Source organism: Berghia stephanieae, chromosome 1 (genome assembly GCF_034508935.2).
Source record: "Berghia stephanieae isolate SIO BIC M18660-M18661 chromosome 1, UCSD_Bste_1.3, whole genome shotgun sequence".
Taxonomy (NCBI): Eukaryota; Metazoa; Mollusca; class Gastropoda; order Nudibranchia; family Aeolidiidae; genus Berghia; species Berghia stephanieae.
The window spans coordinates 65,180,934-65,197,564 of NC_088360.1; the positions used below are offsets into that span (position 1 = coordinate 65,180,934).

At 38.7% G+C, this 16,631-nt stretch overlaps 1 protein-coding gene and 1 pseudogene across 2 annotated transcripts in view; both read left to right on the forward strand.

Moving 5' to 3' along the window:
- Positions 1–4,302, forward strand: part of LOC144979468 (uncharacterized) — a 30,578-nt gene extending 26,276 nt beyond the window's left edge. The window contains exon 5 of one of the 2 annotated variants that reach the window (XM_078926134.1): positions 2,915–4,302. In XM_078926134.1, the coding sequence (XP_078782260.1) occupies positions 2,915–2,978 (64 nt within the window). In that variant the 3' untranslated portion in view covers positions 2,979–4,302. The remainder of the gene's footprint in view (positions 1–2,914) is intronic. The other variant, XM_078926143.1, reaches the window with a different exon arrangement.
- A 3,211-nt stretch (positions 4,303–7,513) lies between these two features.
- LOC144977225 (uncharacterized) lies at positions 7,514–8,140 on the forward strand (annotated as a pseudogene).
- The last annotated feature ends 8,491 nt before the right edge of the window (positions 8,141–16,631 follow it).

The following is a 16,631-nucleotide window of genomic DNA, read 5'->3' on the forward strand; positions in this document are numbered from 1 at the left end:
CCAGTCACAGTGATGACTGGAAGGTACGTGTTAGTGTGTGTCTTATAAAACTGATATCCAATCATTCCTTATGAATAAGATTCACTTGATGACATATTTCATTAATTGATAATAAAAATCCTATGGTCTGTCGCGTTCCCGATCACATTGTCAGTAATAAATTTATTTAGATATATTTCTATCACTCTCTCTCTTCTATTTTCACACATCACAACTAACGAAGTTTCATGTCTAATCGTAATGCAAGCAACACCATTATGAAAACAAATAAACAAGTTTAACAATAGTTTCTCATCTATTTTCAACACCAACCAGAAAGGAGAGATATCATTCTAATATTTAGGATTATTATTCGGGGCCCTTCTGAAGTAAGTGACTACTGACGTCTGGTTCAACTTGAAGCAATGATGTTTCCATTGTGAAAGACAATTTTGCTTTTTCGCTTTGAAGTCCTCCTGCTCTTTTTTCAATCTTCCATATGCTAGAATGGAGCAGTTCACCACCTTGCTCGCCATGGAATCCTAAATTTATCTTATATCGTTTCAACCAGTCAATGCAGTGCATTTCCAAGATATGTAATTTGGGGGTAATTGAGTGAGGGAATGCTTCTCTGTAATTCTGCAAATACCTTGCGACGGCTTCCTCTGCTCTTTTAATTTCTTCTGATGACATGGGATTTGAATGGGATACTAATTTATGTACATCTCTGTAGCTGTCATTTAAAGTATTATATTTGATCTCAAGTTGAATTATTTTCGTGATTAGGGTGTCTCTTTGGGTGTTTGTTCTAACTGCATGTATAGCTGTTTTTGTAAGGTCTCTGTAAATTACTTTCTTTATGTATTTGTGGCAGTGATTGGCAATGAAGTGGCCACCTTGAAATGACAATTTTATTCTGATCTAAAACATGTTGTATTGCTTTTCTAACTAAATCCGATGATACTTTCTTTACATTCTTTCATGTCATGCAATTTTTTCTTTATCTTTTTAAGTTGCTTCTCCCACCTCCTCTTTTCAAACATCTTTTGCCACAAAGTCTACATAGATTATTTACTTTTGTTATTTGAGTTTCAAGAGAAGGTTCCATCCTTGTTTGTAGTACAAAAGAAAATTATTTCAGTGCCACAAATAAAATTAATATAAAAAATAAAATAACTCAACCAAAAATAATAATGTTATTTCACACAATGGATTGCCCAGATTTTAAATAATCATAACTTTTTTATTTAGTGTGAATTAAGCGTACTTCATGGACATACTAATTGCAAATTTATTGAATTATTTTAGGGTGTAAGAAAATATGACCCTCGTGGTGACAAAACATGTTTTAAAAATATTTTAATCAATGATATACGGTGGACAGAACAATTTCCCTCACTAATTTGAAATATTCTTATCTGCTTCATAATCCAATTGGCACTTCACAAAAATATATATAATTACGACAGAAATTTAAAATATTTTTAAAAAATAAGAAGAAATTGTGTGTGACACATAGGTTTCCAGTATTAAATGATATAAGGAGTGCATTTCTTATGCATTTTTTTGACAATATCACCCTTGTTTTTGGACCTCGCTTACCTCCCCTTGTTTCAACTGACGAAGGTGCAGGTAATTAATCACTTGTGATAGGTGAAGTTCCCTGTTATCAGTGATTTGCCTGTGATCAGGGGAGTGGAATGGGCGACAGGGGAAGATGCACAGTGGGTGGCACGGGGGATACAGCAAGATCAAAGCAAAAACTAAAGAGTCAAAAATTAAGTTAGTTTTATTCGCCGATAACCAGCAGTTGATACCAACATTTGATACAAAAGATTTAGCCTAATAGTGGCATTCTCATTTTCGACCAACATCATTTCTTCCTCTTAGCTAATACAATTGCTTCTTTTGCAACCAATGAGATGTCCCATTACTGATGACCAAATTGACTTAATGTTGGAGTAGTTTTGTGGTGAATGTTACGAAAACGACCTTTTGGCACAGCTTCAAGTGCAGCGTTTTCTGGTCCCATCATCTACAAGCAGGCTAAATTTACTGCAGACAAGGGTGGTACGGTGGATTTCCAAGCAAGTAAACTGGCATGATATTGTCTTTGTTGCCTGTGACGGGTTTGCTTAGCACTGTTTACGATCAAAACAATGACAGTACATATTGAAGAGTGAAAGTGTAACTGGTAAACGTTTTGTCAACACATTCTAATGTGGTTGGGACTTGCTTTATCACAGGCACTGGTCAATGTTGGATAAATGTAATAATTTGTGTGCTTTTTATGAGATGTACAATTGGATTTCAACAGCATATTGTTAAATTTTATTGAATACTTGAATAGGAAATTATAGTGCTTGACTGGAAAATGCAATAGTTTATTTGCAATCAATGATTTATGCCATGGATTAGAATGAGAGCTGAGAAATAATGATAACTACAATTCAGTGAATGCGTTTTTACCTGTAATAATAATAACAACAACAACAACAACAATTACAACAACAGTGATCCTTTCAAAATTCTCCACTCTATACTGCCAAAATCACTTACATGTATAATGAGAATAGATTCGAATTACTACATATCCGTCTATCGATTATATTGTCAACTCATTGTAACATCAAGTTTACTATTACTAAGGTTCTAAAACTTTCATTGCAACTAGGTTTTACTGTAAGGATAAATGATAACTGACAGGTTTTGGTTTGCATCATATCTGTTTGAAATTCAGCTTTAGATGCATTGCAATTGCATATTATTGTTAATGAAAAAACAGCGGCTATACACATGTACACAATAAATAATTTAAGACACCAAAACTTGAATAGTAAAAACAAATACCCTACACTACCCCCCACTATTCACTATTCACTCCGACATAATACCGTATTTTATAGTTTATATGGTTTATTTTTCTATCTTACAGACAAGATCAGAATGATCCTTTTCAAGCCCTTTACAGTCCAGCGCAAGATGTATACAATGTGTGATATTTAAATTATTTTGAACTTTCATCAAGTTTCTTCCACATACTTGCCATGAAATGTTAGAAAAAAAAAAAAACAACTGGGTGGGGATCCTGACCTCCCATAGCGGGCAGGGGGGTACATACTGTGTCTTCTATCCCCTTATATCTGTTTTCCAACATGCTTTCTGTCTTTGTCTTGGAATGAGATTACTTGGTTTTGTCCTGGCCCTGGCCGGAGTCCGGGATGGGAGGGAAACAGTCAAATGCATAGTTATTGTTTTGGGAGATGATATTTTTTTCCTTGTAAATCATCTCTCTGTAATGTATTATTGTTATTTTTAATGTATAATGTAGGCATTTGAGTGTATTCCTCTTTGTTGGATTTTGTGCTTGTGTCTGGATGAGACTTATAGGTGATCTCAAACTCGGTGCATTGGTGGTAAGCTCTTGGAACCTACATCTGATCCCTATTTGTTCCCAGTTCCCCTATGTCTTACTTTTGCTTGGGTGCTTTAATTGTAATTCTAGAACTTGTTACTCTCCCATTTTCTTCCTTTTTACTGGCGCTGATATAACCTAAATGTGTTGCAAGTGCCGGAAAACCTTTAAAAACAAAAAAACAAAAAAAAAAAAACAAAAGAAACTTCAAAGATCAAACATGAGCTTTTTTCTATTGTCATATAATATGTTGTAATTGAGAATGATCAACTATGGGGTTAATATTCCTCATCTAACATGGCGTTAGTGGCTCAGCGTTGTGGTGTCTGCTTTGGTGAACAACAAGTCATGTGATGTTGAACATGGCCAATGACTGACTGCGTAGCATGAAACAAAAACTTGCATCTGTGTTGTGTCTTTTGGTAAGCATTTTGCACACATTACCCCACTCGTCTATAGGCAATGACAGTAGATACCACAAGAGACTATTTGTGAATATTTAAAATTAATTTTTCCTTATATATTCGTAAAGCATTCTGATAGTCACGGAAAACACTTTTTAAATTTTGAAAACCCATACATAAATAACTGTCATGGCAGTTTTTTGCATCGCTTGCGTCAAAAAATGACACAAAATCGCTGATTTGCATTGCGGCCGCAAAATGTGCAATTTTTTGCAAATTTTTGAGATTTTGCCAAAAAAAATATTAAAAAAGATAGTGGGTGTTAGAATCTTAATTCATTTTCTTATTATGACCTTTTTGTGTAAGGAATCACTTATTATGTAACTCTCTAATTTGGGGAACGACAAAATTAAGCATTATTATTATCAGTATCATCCTTTTTCTTTTTCTTCCTGTTCCTGCAATAAAAAGCAGATGTCTCAATAAATAAAGTTTACCCTTTCATCTAATGGAATTTGTTATTCTGTTCTAGATAATTACCTTGGCCTTCATCTAAAATCAATGATATGGCGTCCACCATGCCAACAGGTTATGGGCCCAGGCATCGCATCACCTTCAATGGTGACGATCGCCAATATGAACTCTGGGAAGTTAAGTTTTTCGGCTTCATCAGAATAAGAGGACTTGATGATGTACTCAAGGACCTTGATGATTTGAATCAAGATGTATCAACAGAACAAGACAAAAACGAGGAAGTATTTGCCGAACTGGTCCAGGTATTGGACGACAGATCCCTTTCTCTTATCATAAGGGAGCAAGGAACAACGGTCGCAGAGCACTACGAAACCTGAGACAACACTATCTTCCGAAAGGTAAACCTCGTATCATAACACTCTACACAGAGTTGACATCCCTCTTAAAGAGTGACCAAGAAACAGTTACTGACTATATCATTCGAGCTGAATCGTCAGCAGCGGCTCTACGTGATGCTGGTGAGACAATCAGTGACAGTTTGCTAATCGCTATGGTGATAAAAGGACTTGGGGTAAATTATAAAAGTTTTACTGCCGTAATCACACAAAAGTCAGAAGTACTGACCTTCAGCGAATTCAAATCGTTATTACGTAATTACGAAGACACTGAGAGACTCCAAGATTCTTCTTCAACCGCATCAAATGTGATGACGGTTAGTTCGTACAACAGAAGACCCTTCAACAATCAACCAAACTCGAGGACACAAAAAGCTCGTTGGTGTGAAATATGTAAGTCAAAATCTCATGATACCAGCTACTGTAGAAAACTCAAAGCTTGTAAACAAAACGACGACAGAAAATCTCGTTGGTGCGAAATTTGTAAAGCTAATCGCACGATACCAGCAACTGTAGAAATCTGACAAAACTACAAGAGATGAAAGTAGACGATGAACCTACAACTCGAAGTGAGAGCCATTTCGCTTTCGGTGTTAACCCGAATTTCCAAGATAACCAACTCGCAGAGGACGACTTTCTTGTGGACAGTGGAGCTACTGTTCACCTACTCCACGAAAAGTCAAAATTTATTTCTTTCCACAATAATTTTGACTCGGGACAGCATGTTATCGAATTTGCAGACGGGACCCGGACTTCGAACCTTGCCCAAGGACAAGGCAACGCAGAGATAACGTTGACGGATGACAATGGCTGTAAACATTCTGTTCTCCTGAGAAATGCACTGTACGTGCCCTCCTTCTCTCAAAACATTTTCTCAATAAAGGCCGCGACGCAGAACGGTGCCACAGTTATTTTCAAGAAGGATTGTGGAAAATTGTTGTTCGGGAGATACAGTATTCAACATTGAAAGAAGAGGGGGTCTCTATTTCCTTAACTCATCGTTCCACACAAAAACGTCCAAGCATTCACTCATGGAGTGGCATTGCATTTTGGGTCATTGTAACACAGCAGACATTTTTAAGTTACAAAAATGTGTAGATGGTATGATCATCACTGATGAGACAAAATCTGACTGTGAAGTGTGTTCCCTTGCTAAAATGACTGATTCTGTGAGTAGAAAACCTGACAACAGTGCCAAGAAACCTCTTGATGTAGTTCATGTTGATCTAGCGGGTCCTATTGACCCAATTAGTTGTGATGGAATGAAATATGCAATGATTTGTGTTGATTCTTTTTCAGGTTTGATCTCTGTGTACTGTGAAGCAAAAAAGTGACACCCCTACTGCATTCAAAGAATACCTGTCTGACATAGCCCCTTATGGGAAGATTAAAGCAATCAGAAGTGATAATGGTGGGGAATTCACATCTCAAGAATTTACTTCCATTTTGAGAAATCACCGTATCAGACATGAAAAAAGCGCACCATACAGCCCCCATCGAAATGGGAAGGCAGAGCGTCCATGGCGCACACTTTTTGACATGGCCAGATGCCAATTATTGCAATGTGGGTTACCGAAATCACTGTGGACATATGCTGTCCTAACGGCTGCATATATTCGCAACAGGTGCTACAAACAAAGAATTGAATGCACTCCTTTTGAAAAGATCACAAATAAAAGACCCAACATTGCCAATATGAAAACATTTGGATCCCCATGTTTTGCTTTATTAGCACAAAGACCAACAAAATTACAAAACAGAAGTGAAAAGGGAATATTTGTGGGGTATGGTAGAAAAAGTCCAGCCTATCTGATCTATTTTCCAGACACCCAAACTGTTAAAAGGGTCAGATGTGTCAAATTCCCTAAAGATCCTGTTACTGTTACAGATTTGTCTCAACCAAAGTCTCAGTCTCAGGAGAATTCTGGTCACTACCCTGGTTCCATCTTATGATGATGATGATTTTGATGCTAGTTACTCAAAAACACACCCCAAAGTGCCACTCAGTGACCAGAGTTTGCCTGAAACTGAAACACGTGTTGAAGATTTAGGTGATAAGGAAGCAAATGAAAACCCGTCACCAATGCATGCCAGTTCCAAGAGAACTCGCTCTCGTCCTAAACATTTGGACGAATATATTGTTGATGATGAAGTTGATGCATATCTTAACAATACCATTCATTATTGCTATAACATTAACATGCTTGATGTCCATAACACTTACAAGGAAGCAATGACTTGCAATGCAAGTGATGCATGGCAAAAAGCTATGGATGAGGAGATGAATGCTCTGAGCGCAAATCAAACATTTGAAATTACAAGTTTACCTTCTGACCGAAAAGCTATTGGTGGTAGATGGGTATACACCATTAAGAATGGTCCAAATGGAGAAGAAACTTATAAAGCAAGATTTGTAGCTAAAGGGTATTCCCAAATCCCTGATGTTGATTATCAGGAAACGTTTTCGCCCACGGCCCGCATCACCTCAATCAGAGCTCTCATTCAATTTGCCATTGAAAATGATATGTACTTGAACCAAATGGATGTAAAAGCAGCATATTTAAATGCACCAATTGATGTTGACTTATACATTGAACAACCAGAAGGATATCAATTAAACTCAAAATCTGGTGAAAAGCTAGTTTGTAGACTCAAAAAGTCATTGTATGGTCTCAAACAGAGTGGTAGAAATTGGAATCTCAAACTCCACTCTCATTTAGCTGAGCAAAAATTTGTTCGATCAGCAGTTGATCCCTGTCTTTATAAGAGACAAGTTTTGTGATGAACCTTCAAATCCAGTGGATGACAAACTGTATAGGGAAATAGTTGGCAGTCTAATTTACATTATGACTTCTACTCGACCTGACCTTTGTTTCATTGTTACCAAATTGTCTCAATACATGTCAAAACCAACCCAAAACCATTTGACAATAGCTAAGCATGCACTTAGGTACCTAAAGGCAACAATTGACAAAAAATTAGTATACATAAAATCAGGGGCACCACCCAATTTGGTAGGTTATTGTGATGCAGACTGGGGAAATTCTGCTGACCGCAGAAGCGTGACTGGCTATGGCTTTATGATCTCTCAAAAAGGTAGCCTTATTTCCTGGAAATCAAGGAAACAACCTTCTGTTGCCTTATCCACATGTGAAGCGGAATATATGGCAATGTGTGCTGCCACACAGGAAGGGATGTTTCTTAGGGCATTGATCAATGACATGATGAACACTAACATTGAACATTTTATTTTGAATTGTGACAATCAGGGTGCTATTGCCCTTGGTAAGAATCCTGTACACCACAAAAGGACAAAACACATTGACATAAAATACCATTTTGTGAGGAATGAAATCCAAAAGGGAATACTTCATACCTGTTATGTTCCAAGTGAAGAGAATTGGGCAGATATGTTCACAAAGCCAGTCTCTAAGACAAAATTACAAATGTTCATCCCTATCTTGATGGGTTAGTAAGGGAAGTACTAAAAGGTCTTAAATCACTTACTCACATCATGCTATGCACTATTAGTACAAGTATCAAACTTGTGATTTTTCTTTGCATTTTTTTTAGTTTAATGATTTTCTTCTTAGTCAAAATAATGCCACACAATTTTGTTGACCTTTTGATTTCATATGTATGTACCTATATATTATGCTTCATTACCATTATAATTATATATTGTTCTTGACTGTTAGTTCTTACTTGATTAACTATGATCTGAGTACAAACATTTCTTTCTCAGTTTAAACATAGGTGTAATGTTCTAATGCCTACAACCTACAATGTATTACCTACTTGCTTTGCAATGTATCATTTTCTTTTAGCACTTATCTTTTAACTTGCTTTGGAAACTGAATTTAAGAGGGGGTGTTAGAATGTAAATTCATTTTCTTATTATGACCTTTTTGTGTAAGGAATCACTTATTATGTAACTCTCTAATTTGGGGAACGACAAAATTAAGCATTATTATTATCATCCTTTTTCTTTTTCTTCCTTTTGCTGCAATAAAAAGCAGATGTCTCAATAAATAAAGTTTACCCTTTCATCTAATGGAATTTGTTATTCTGTTCTAGATAATTACCTTGGCCTTCATCTAAAATCAATGATATGGCGTCCACCATCCAACAGTGGGGACCAGTGATGATAATCTTCCGCGGAATTCTGGGATTTTAGGATTTTTTCATAAATGTTCCGTTGTTTTTGTCATGTCAAACATTTTCTGCTAAGTGTAATTCAGGGAAAAAAACCCAATATGCCTTCTATCACTTTTTGACACTTCTGCTCAGTTGCATGAATTTTGGTGACACTCCTTTATTTATGACGTTAGTCTAGACACACTGGCGCCAAATGTCAAAAGTAGCACAAGACATGTGGTGGCCATGGATGAGAAGATGATCGAAAGGGAAGGGGATGGAACAAATGGGTGTATATATTTGTGTACTCTTTAGCATGATAATGATAGTATATTTGGCGATTTTATAAGTTTTATAAGCGTCTTTTTTCCTCCTTTTTAATTTTTGTTTGATTGTTCTGAATTTGTTAATAGAATTCATCACAACTTGTGTCTAATTATAAAACAATTTTTAAAAAAATCAACTCATAAACTCTCTCTCTCTCTCTTCTCTCTCTCTCTCTCTCTCTCTCTCTCTCTCTCTCTCTCTCTCTCTCTCTCTCTCCCTCTCTCTCTCTCTCTCTCCTCTTCTCCTCTCTCTCTCTCTCCTCCTCTCTCTCTCTCTCTCTCTCTCTCTCTCTCTCTCTCTCTCTCTCTCTCTCTCTCAGCCACCCTTCTATCTTCATATTATATTTATAGATATCATTTGGTAATAGAGAGATAATAAGTTAGGCTGATCGATTTAAGAAATGATTGTTTATAGGCTTTGTTGATGGAATATGTTTTGCAATTGATTAAAGATTCTTATTTATAAGCTGCATCATCACAGGATTGCAATAATACAGACACTAGCCGGGTTTGTTATGTAAAAACAAATACCTCCTGGTCTTTTGGCCAAAAGTTTATCATAATCTCTTGATATAGTGGGCGGCATTATAGGCCTCTAAAATTTTTAATTGGAAATGACAATTCATCAAATTATATTTGCAAAAGGTCAGGATGTGTCTAATGATCAGAAGTGCTTTAGGACTAATAATATATTAAATAATAGACCTGTAAATTCTCAGTCAATTAACTGAAATCAGTCAATTTGTCAAATTCAAATATTTAAAAAAAAAGGAAAGAAAGAAAGAAGTGAAGAAAGAAAGAATTCACAAATCGTAGTCGAATGACCGTAAAGTAATTAGGAGTGTTCCATAACGCTACGCATAGCTCATGGGAGCCGTTAATATTAACGACGGATTTATTGCCAAGGCTAAGCGGCGCTTTTTAGAATTGGTGTGACTGAACACATCCCAGTGTAATTTCACACAGCCTTCGTTAAATTATTTTTTCACTTTCCAACCTGTCGTGATCCCAACGGTGGCCAATTTTAACTGAGCCGCCGAGCGATAAATTTCACTGTTTCGTCTAAGCCAAAATTGACCACAATTACAAGCTGGGTTTTAAAAGTATATAAAAAAAAAATAAAATGCGAATGCCGGAAGTAACATCTCTAGTAGATGATGGACTTGACTTGACTTAGATGCCTTTCGCGTCTCGACCGAAAGATCGGGTCGCCTTGGCTGTTTCCAGTATTTCCTGTGTGAGGTGTCTCCAATATTGCCGGTCCTCTGCTAGGGTTCTCAGATTTTCAAGGTCCCCTGCCGTTATGAGACTAATGCTTTGTCCAAGTGTTGTGAGGTTTTTGTTTAGGATCACAGGGAGTGTTGTGATCGGTCTTCCTCTGAAAAGGTTCCCGTGTTTTTGGAAGTATCCCGACATGGCTTGGTTAGCTGGTATGTTTTTGTCCCTGCGTAGTATGTGACCGAAAAGTTGCCATCGTTGTTATAAAATGTCAAGGGAGATTGGTCTTTCTTTTGTTATCTTATAGAGTGATTTATTTGAGATCTTTTTTGGGTATTTGATGTCCAGTACCCTTCTTAGCTGTGTGCGATGGAAGGCATCCAGATGTTCTTCTTCGGATTTTGTCAACGCCCAAGTGCCGCAGTTATACAGAAGTACCGGTTTTACAAGAGCACGGTACAGTTTCAGTTTGGTTTTTCTCTTTATTTTGTCACCTCTAATCCATACATTGGTGAGTTTACTGAGTGCGGCGTTTCATAGCTGTTTTCTTCTTTGTACATCCTCGGTGTCTCCAATTAGTGAGCCGACTTTCTTTGTTCTTTTCCATTCCTCTTTGTTCCTCGATATTGTTGTAAATTCGGTTTTATTGGCATTGACTTGGAGGTTATATTTCATGAGGGTATTTTGTATGATGTCTATATTTGCTGGTGTTGATCCAATAAAATCGACATCATCTGCATAGGCGATTTCTCTAGGGATTGCATTCTCAATATGAGTCGTTGGTTTTGGAATGACTTTTCGAACTTCTTTCAGAGCGTGTTCTAAGTATATTGTGAACAGAATCGGGCTCAGACTATCTCCTTGGGGGGTCCCGATGTTACTTTCGAACTGCTTCTGTTTTGTGGCCCCGTATATCCTTGGTTGTATCTTTGTGTTGCTGAGGAGAAATCGGATTATTCGGAGCTCGTCTTCGTCAACTATGTCTGTTAATATCTCCAAAAGTTTTCCTCTGTCGATCGTATCAAAGGCTGCGGACATATCGATTCCGGTTATTGTTACGGATATGTTTTCTTTGAGTGCCTTTGCTGCCAACCATTTATGTGTCCATACAACGTCCGATGTGCTTCGGTCTTGGCGAAACCCGCTTTGGCTATGTGATAGATATTTTTCTATTTTCGGTCTAATTCTGTTGAGGACAATAGTTGACAGTGTTTTTCTTATGGTATTCAGTAATGTTATTGGGCGCAGGTTGTTTACGGGTCCTTTCGTTTTTCCTGGTTTTTGTATTGTAATTAGGACACCGCTGTTTATGTCCCAGATGATGGAGACACCTTTAAATCGAAAGTTAGATTAGGATAGATTGCTACAAGCACATTTCGATTGCCTCACATTGTAAACAAACTAGTTGACCGTTTCTTCACTGATTGAGTACCTGATTATAAGGAACAATGGTAAGTAGCCTAATTAATTCCCGTGCAAATCAGGACGTTTTCTGCCATTGTTTTGCTCAAGCCCAAGCGAGCTTGCTGTTTTGTGGCGATTTACCTTCATTTCGATTCTTTGAATTTTTCCGCTACGCCTGCCGAAGTTACTTCTACTTAATAATTCAGTGTATTGGCCAGAAGTCATATTTATTTAAGTTTTTTTTTCTCTGTCATTTACTGATTGAAAATCAAGTTTGCTCATTGCTACATTATTCTAATGTTCTCTCAATGGCTGAGCTGTTCGTGGATCGCAATTCAGACTTGTCGAGCATCGATAAAGTTAAAGATGTGAGTGTGAGGAATAAATTCAATTGGTCATGGCTAGAAGTTAAAGATGATAATGGTGATTATTTTTCTGACCATGTCAAAAAAAATTCCAGAGGCAGGAATATGACTTTGATGAAGTCATCTTTACCTATATGAATGACATGCTTATTTAGCATTCCTTCTACATCAAATTATGGCAGTCATACTTCCAGTAAGAAATAACACCCACTACTTTCACCTATTTTCACTATTTTCACCTCTGGGGTGCAAACGCACCCCAATGCTATGTTTTTTGGCTCTAAAATCTACAATTTTTGACCTATAAACCTGAAATTTTGTGACTTTTCCTAAATTGACCCCTTAAATCACCTCCCCAAATTTTATACCTCTCACGTGCATCGTTTACTCACTCGCAATTGCACCCCCTAATAAACAAAGAGAAAATAACCAGAAACCTCCTATTTCATCCTTTGGGGTGCATATGCACCCCATGTATTTGTCTATAGTAGAATAGCAACTGGCCCACACCTAATTGGCAGAATAACCAAAATATAGGCCTCTGACCATGGCAAAATATGGATTTCTTCTTATCATCAGAGAGCGTAGATAATAGAGAGGCTTTACGGACGGGAAGTCACGCGACTTCGTCGGTGACAACAATGTTAGCGAGGGATGGTGACTGCGTATGCGGCGAGGAGCGAGCTATAAATAACCAAGACAGGTAAACACCGGCACATGGTGGCGAGAGAAGTAATGGAATGTAGTGGATATATAATTCGCACAACATCAAACCGTTTATTAAGCCGTTGGATCGAGGTCCAGGTATCAATATTGAATACAACAAACATTATCAGATAAGATGAGATAAAAGAAAATTAACTTAAAAATTTATCCCGAAAAGGAAATTTGACATGGGCACAACAAGAGAGGACTCGTACATCAAATTGACATAGACACAACAAGCGAATCACACGCCCCCAACCCTACTGACCCCCCCCCCCCCCCCCACCTCTCTCTCTCTCTCTCTCTCTCTCTCTCTCTCTCTCTCTCTCTCTCTCTCTCTCTCTCTCTCTCTCATGTAGAAACTTCAAGTGAACTGTTCCCATGATGCTGTGAGCAAAACAAATTACTTTCTGGAAACCATCGATGGATTTGCTTTAGTTTTCTATCATGCATGGCTATGAGGAATCTCGCATCTTCTCTGAGCGAATATAATTCATATAACACTAAAAGGTGGAGTGTGTTTGTATGTTTGTGTGTGTGTGTGTGAGAGAGAGAGAGAGAGAGAGAGAGAGAGGAGAGAGAGAGAGAGAGAGAGGGGGGGGGGATGATTTGGTGATGTGGGGGTGGTTGATAACAAAGTCTATGGAAGTGAGTATGAAGCTTACCCAATGCATGCTTGCCCTTCCTACTTATTCTGAAAGGTGGCCGCTTTCCTTTCAATAGACTTATTGGATTTGGAGGTCTGTTCTTGACTTGCCTTGCATCTCACATGGTGATGAAGGCGCACATTGACGAAAAGGTTGATGACGAGGAAGTGAATATCACACTGCTTCACGGCCTTTTTGCATTCCAATCCTGTTTCTAATGTTGCCTCCATCACTTTCCTAATCAGGTACATTCTTAATCCTCTCTTGTACAAGTAGGGGTCAATGTAGCATCGAAATGCATGTTCTGCAGCCGTCAGAATATACATTAATTTATGCGATGGCGCACACAATCCCTCGTTTTCCGTGGTAAAATTTTTCTTGCAGATAAACGTATGCGATGGGTCTTGAGTGCTCCGTGCTTGTATTAAATCCTCTTTACAATTTTCACACAGAAGATTTTTTTTGGCTCTCAACTTCATCCCAACGTAACCTCCAATGTAATTCAGAACGTTGGTCTCGGTTGTCGTGAGCATGGGAGGAGCGGCTCTCATTACTTGCTGAAGTGGAAGAGGAACATCTTGCTGTAGTCGTGTTCTGACGGTGCTTTGGGCTCCCATTGATGCCATATTTTCAAAACTGAACAAGAAGGTATCGATGTCATCCTTGCAGTTTTTGTTGCTCCCCGGGACGAGAACAGCATCAACCATTGTCTGGCGCAGAGCCAGGCGGAATTCCCTAGAAGTTGGATTTACTCGGTGTCCACCCTTTGCCCTGATGATGGAGAAAAGGTTTTCCAAACAGTCTTGGTTCAGGCGACTTGTCAGAAGAAACTTGAACCCACAGTAATCTCGCAGGTGTTGCCAGAGTTGGAGCAAGGCTTCGATTGACAGCTTCCATCCTTCCAGGCATGGCAGACTACCTGTCTTGTTCAGGGGTTTGACGCCTTCCAACCAGATTTTTGTCTGCTCCAAGAAAGTCACGTGCTTGGAATGTGCCGACATCGCATTGTTCATTGTCCCTTTGCTTCTCAGTGATCTGCTGTTGAAAGCGTTGAACAACTGATCAAAGTTCTTAATGAAATGAGCAGTTGGCAATGCCTCTTGTGGAAGAGAAGAATGAAAGACCATAGTGGCTATACCAGCAGCGACTGTATGGCTCAGGACTTGTGCTGCTAGACTCACCCTAAGGTTAGCAAAAACTGGCATGTTGATGTGACGGCTTGTCAGTTTAGGCGCTAATCCGATGGGCTTTGAAGAATCCATTTCATAGAATTGCCGGATGTAATCCCATGAAATGGTGTCTCCAGCCACCCTAAATCCTGAGTTCCGCAGGTTATTTCTAATGCTTTTCAGCAGATGTGGTGGGTCATAAAGAACGTAGACCTTGTGATGTTCAATAATGACAAAGGGTCGGCTTTGAGAGACTCCTAGCTGTTGTAATGCTGACCGGTTGTTTGATCCTTGGTCGCATATCATTGCTTTAGGATGGAGACCTAGATTTATCACTTTTTTCACCACTTCTACAAGAACAAGAAGAAGCATGTCAGCCTTCACTGGTCCATTAGATAACACATAGGAAAATGGTTGCTTCCATTTCGTGCTATGTCCTTTCACCATGAAGACAAGAGCATGGGTGGCTGGTTTTCTTGATCTTCCTAGCAACAATCCATAGTCCTCAAATCCCTCCACAAGATCTCTAGAAGGATCATACGACAGATCGGACTTAATGGCCATTTCATCATAAACAATGGCACAATATCGTTCCACTGGTGACATTGCTTCCACTTTTATCTGGAACAGGTTGAGCATGTTCGGGCAGAGTCCAGGTTCAATCTGTACATTCTTCATGGCCAAGGCAAGTGTAGACGGAGATGGTAACTGAAAAAGCCGTTGCAAGAGACTGTAAGCCTTTTTACTAGCGTGAAAAAGAGAGAGTGCAAATGATTTATCCTGGAAACTCCATCGTCTGAATTTCTTTGGAAGTTGTCCAACTCTAACCTGGGACACGATGAAGGAAACGGCTTGGGGAGGTAAATAAAGACGAAGGGTTTGTTCAACACTTTCAAGTGAAGCCTGTAGGCTGTTCGATTCAGTTCCATGTTGTTGCTCGGAACTTGGTTCTGCACTAGAGCTAGTTGCCGCACAGGAGTTTGGCTGATGAGGGGAACTCTCTGTCATTTTGGAGAGTTTCCTCTGTAGTCTCCAGTTCTTTGACCTTTGAGCACAGAGCTTCTTCTTCAGTCTGTCTTTTCTTTGACGTTCCTCTTTCGTCTCGGATACATCCGTCACTGGATGACATTGAGAGGTCGTAGGTGAGGTAAATGGTTTCTCTGGTGGTAATTCTGCAGAATCATCAATTTTACGCTTTTTAGGGGTGGTCGTGATGGAGTAAGCTTAGGAGGAGGATTTGGAATGTTGAAGATGGTTGGCACAGCAGTCCTGAGAATGACCGTACGTTTCACTGCCGTTTTGCTGAAACAGCAAGGTTCAAAGTGCTCAGAGCAAATGAAGCAGTTGATGTGAAGGTATTCTGGTGTTTTATTCTCCAGATCTTTCCTACGGCAATTGATGAGCCACTGCCTGCTACTGTAGAAAGAATTAAAAAAAGCAAACATGCCTATTTCACACGGCTGTGTACAGTTACAATGTAGATCATGCCTAAGTTAATGAGCTTCATCTAAAATCACAACGCTCTATAACAAAAGGAGGCGCATTTATTCACTAAAATTGAATGATACTGATCCACTTATAACGCCATCTCAGGATACCCGCTGTGGCGTTGAATGGTCGTTTTGCATCGTTAATTTTTACAGCAGTAAGGGTATTTGATGGAGTTTAGGATGGTAGATTAAGGTGCAGTAGAAGAAATAGAAAATCAACCCAAACAAACACACACACACACACACATGCATACATACACACACACACACACACACACACGCGCACAAACACACACACACACACACACAAAACAAAAACAAAACCAAAAAAAAAAAAACAAAAACAAAACACACACACAAGACCCACCGGCTTATTGTTATAACTGGTGGGGCAATTGTAGCGGTTGTGTGTAGCCAAAGAGGACTGTATATATATGTAACGTAGTTACCAAAGCTGCCATAAACACAATACTCTTTACGGGCACCTCACCAGATAAATCAAA